Below are 3,212 nucleotides of genomic sequence, written 5' to 3' on the forward strand. Positions count from 1 at the left end.
AGTGAGAGTGTTTGTGTGCGAGTGAGGGTGCGTGTGTGTGTGTGTGTGTGTGTGTGTGTGTGTGTGTGTGTGTGTGTGTGTGTGTGTGTGTGTGTGTGAGAGAATGAGGGTTAGTGAGAGTGTGTTAGTGTGTGTGTGTGTCTTAGAGCTGATGAGTCATAAAGTGCTGACATCATTCTCATCATTCAAATGAGATGCTGTCTTGCTTTCCCATTAGTAGTTTAATGCATCCCCAGACATTTGTTAGTGTGTGTGTGTGTGTGTGTGTGTGTGTGTGCATGTTTGTGCTGAATATCATCAAATTGGTGCAAAGGCATCCTAAATATGTTCCCAGACTGATTCCCAGACGGAGTTACTCAAAGCCACATGAGAATAAATAATTTAATGTAGTGTGTGTGTGTGTGTTTCTGTTGGTTTATGGATGTGCGTGTGTGCATAAATGTCAGGGTCTGATCTATGTTACCTGAATTTGACCGGTTGGTTGCTTAGCAACAGTATTGAGGTCTTGTCCAGATTCTCCGGGGGAAAAAACACACATACCTGCACTGACCCACAGGGCCTCATTCACAAACAAATGCATAAAGATGGACATTTCACATAACGCCTGACAATATAGTGTCATTGTCTGTGTGTCTTAGTCTGTGTGTGTGTGTGTGTGTGTGTGTGTGTGTGTGTGTGTGTGTGTGTGTGTGTGTGTGTTTGCACATGTATGTATGTGTGTATGTATGCATGTGTGGTGTATATGCTTGTGGTGTTTGTTTTGTCCAAATTCAGTGATTCGAGAGAGAGAGAGACTTTTTCCCCTGCACTGGTTATCACCTCTCAAGAGACATTGTATTTGAGTTGCCTAATTAATAACACCGTCATGGCAGCTGAAACTCATTACTGCTCTCTTTAGAACATCTGGCCTAACAACAGGATGGCACTGAGCCTCTTATATTAGTGTTTGCTTGAGGGCTACCGGTGGTACCCCTCCTTGTTTGCACTGTGACATTGAGATGATGTTATTGCCTTACACAGCATATTAGCACTAATGGATTTGTATTTGCTCATGCTTTATGAATGAGTTTGTCCCTGCTTCTATCCAGTCATGTTTAATGGGCTACTACTGCCATGTTGTGCTGTTCATAAAACATCATCTGATCCATGATCGATATTTAAACAATTCTACTTCTTTTAAGGTGGCCATGTTATGTGGAAGAATGCACAGTGTGTGCCGTGGCTTTAGTGTAATGTGTGTGTGTGTTTTTGTTCTTCTCTCAGGTAAAGAGGACACTCCATCACTGCGTGGGCTCTGCGGCTCTCTGACGTCTGTGGGCAGTTTTAAGTCTCTGACCAGTCTCAAGTCCAGTGAGTGTTTGGCCAGTCCCACCACCACCGAGATCACCAGTCCAGGCCTCACGCCCTCATAAACCCCCTCTAAGACTAGAGCCTTATTCAAAAACCACTGTAGACCACAACACACCTAAACCTCCTCCAGCCCCCAGAATGAGAAACCGGATCTGCTCTCCTAGTGATTTCATTATACAAACACTTCAACATGAAAACATGAACCATGAGCCCAAGACACGGGTTGGCATCTGCATTCACCACAATATCTGGGGGATATCTGGAAAGATTCCTTCTGTTGATCCATGGCTTAACGTGGCACCCTCATCAGGCACTAGTTTTAGACTGAAACACATTGACAGACTGAAACATAATACCTCCTCATTGGTCAAGTGCTGTTGATGAACACCATTGTGGCCACTGAGGTTGTTAATGTGGACTACCACTGACCTCAGTTTTAAGATGGTAAACACACAGGACTTTTTTTTTCTCTCTGTCGTGTCTGTGTGTTTTTTCATCTTTGTTGCTGTGGCAACCATTGTGTTTAGCTGAGATTAAGATTTGGGCCACCACAGAGACAGAAGGGTCTGTAGGATTCAAGGGGTTCAGATCCCCGATACAAATGAGAAGAGAGATTTAAGTAATGTGTGAGTGTGTGTGGGTATGAAGCTTTGGGATATAAGGTGCTATCCGTCACATGTTTGAGCCAATACAGTAGGAACAGAGTGTACAGAAATCAGGATCCTTTCTCTCAGAGAGAGAGAGAGAGAGAGAGAGAGAGAGAGAGAGAGAGAGAGAGAGAGAGAGAGAGAGAGAGAGAGAGAGAGAGAGAGAGAGAGAGAGAGAGAGAGAGAGAGAGAGAGAGAGAGAGAGAGAGAGAGAGAGAGAGAGAGAGAGAGAGAGAGAGAGAGAGAGAGAGAGAGAGAGAGAGAGAGAGAGAGAGAGAGAGATTGTCTTTCCTTTAATATATCAATTCTCATAAAACAGGCCCTTTTTCATGGCTCTCATATCCTGTAGTAATATATTTCACACATAGACCTACCACATACACCTACTGTATGGTAGGCCACAACTTAAAGAGGCATTGACACAATTTATCAGGCTAGGTAGTTATAAGCCAGTTGGTAAGTTTCCTAAATTACTCCACTGATCCATGTGAATTGGCGATATATTTGGCAACGCCGTGCTGTAAAAATTCTTACGTGTATGCAGTGTTTCTGACCTGAATGACAAAACCACATTGTCAATAGCCTGGATGGCTAGTGCAAGGAACAGGTATTTTTTAATCTGTCCTTCACATGACAGAATACTTTTCAAATGAATATGAGGATGTAATAAAAACTTGTTACCTACAAAAACATGCCTTTAATATGTTAAAAAATGTAAAAGAAAAAAAGAAGAAATAACCTGCATAATGCGGTTTTGAGTAGTGTGTGAATTTTAAATGATCAGTGTAGATCCCTCTGAGTGTGAGTGTGTTCTTTGCTTTGTGGGAATTCATCATTTTAATCAGACCCCAAATCTTATTAGACACCGCTGGGACAGCGTTTCTATGGCAACTCCTCAACACCACGAGAAGTCCGAGTGGTGCTATTTGGTTATGGTGTAATCTCTTTCTGCATCATGTGATGACAGGAAATGAAATATTTTTGAATTTCTTACAAAACTGGAGAGCAGCTCAAAATATAAATCATGGACCCCCCCCTGCTTATTGATCTGGAAAGCCTAACCACGATGCCACCATCATACTGACTGAACAGTTTGACTACTTAAAAGCTCCAATTCCACTGATGTCACAAATGGAATGTTTCAAAGTAATCTGTCATTCTTCATTGGAAAATCTGATAAAATGTGCAAAATGTTTGTATTTTTAAGCTATCTAA

The 3,212-nt window shown here is 42.1% G+C and overlaps 1 protein-coding gene across 2 annotated transcripts in view; it reads left to right on the forward strand.

Annotated features, from left to right (window-relative positions):
* The window catches only part of rundc3b (RUN domain containing 3b), a gene marked incomplete at both ends in the record, with an annotated part of 13,922 nt that extends 12,510 nt beyond the window's left edge, over window positions 1–1,412 (forward strand). For both annotated transcript variants that reach the window (XM_080857529.1, XM_080857530.1), the window contains one exon: window positions 1,264–1,412. In XM_080857529.1, the coding sequence (XP_080713655.1) occupies window positions 1,264–1,412 (149 nt within the window). The remainder of the gene's footprint in view (window positions 1–1,263) is intronic.
* Window positions 1,413–3,212: the final 1,800 nt, after the last annotated feature.

Source organism: Sprattus sprattus (genome assembly GCF_963457725.1).
Source record: "Sprattus sprattus genome assembly, chromosome: 19".
Lineage (NCBI taxonomy): Eukaryota > Metazoa > Chordata > Actinopteri > Clupeiformes > Clupeidae > Sprattus > Sprattus sprattus.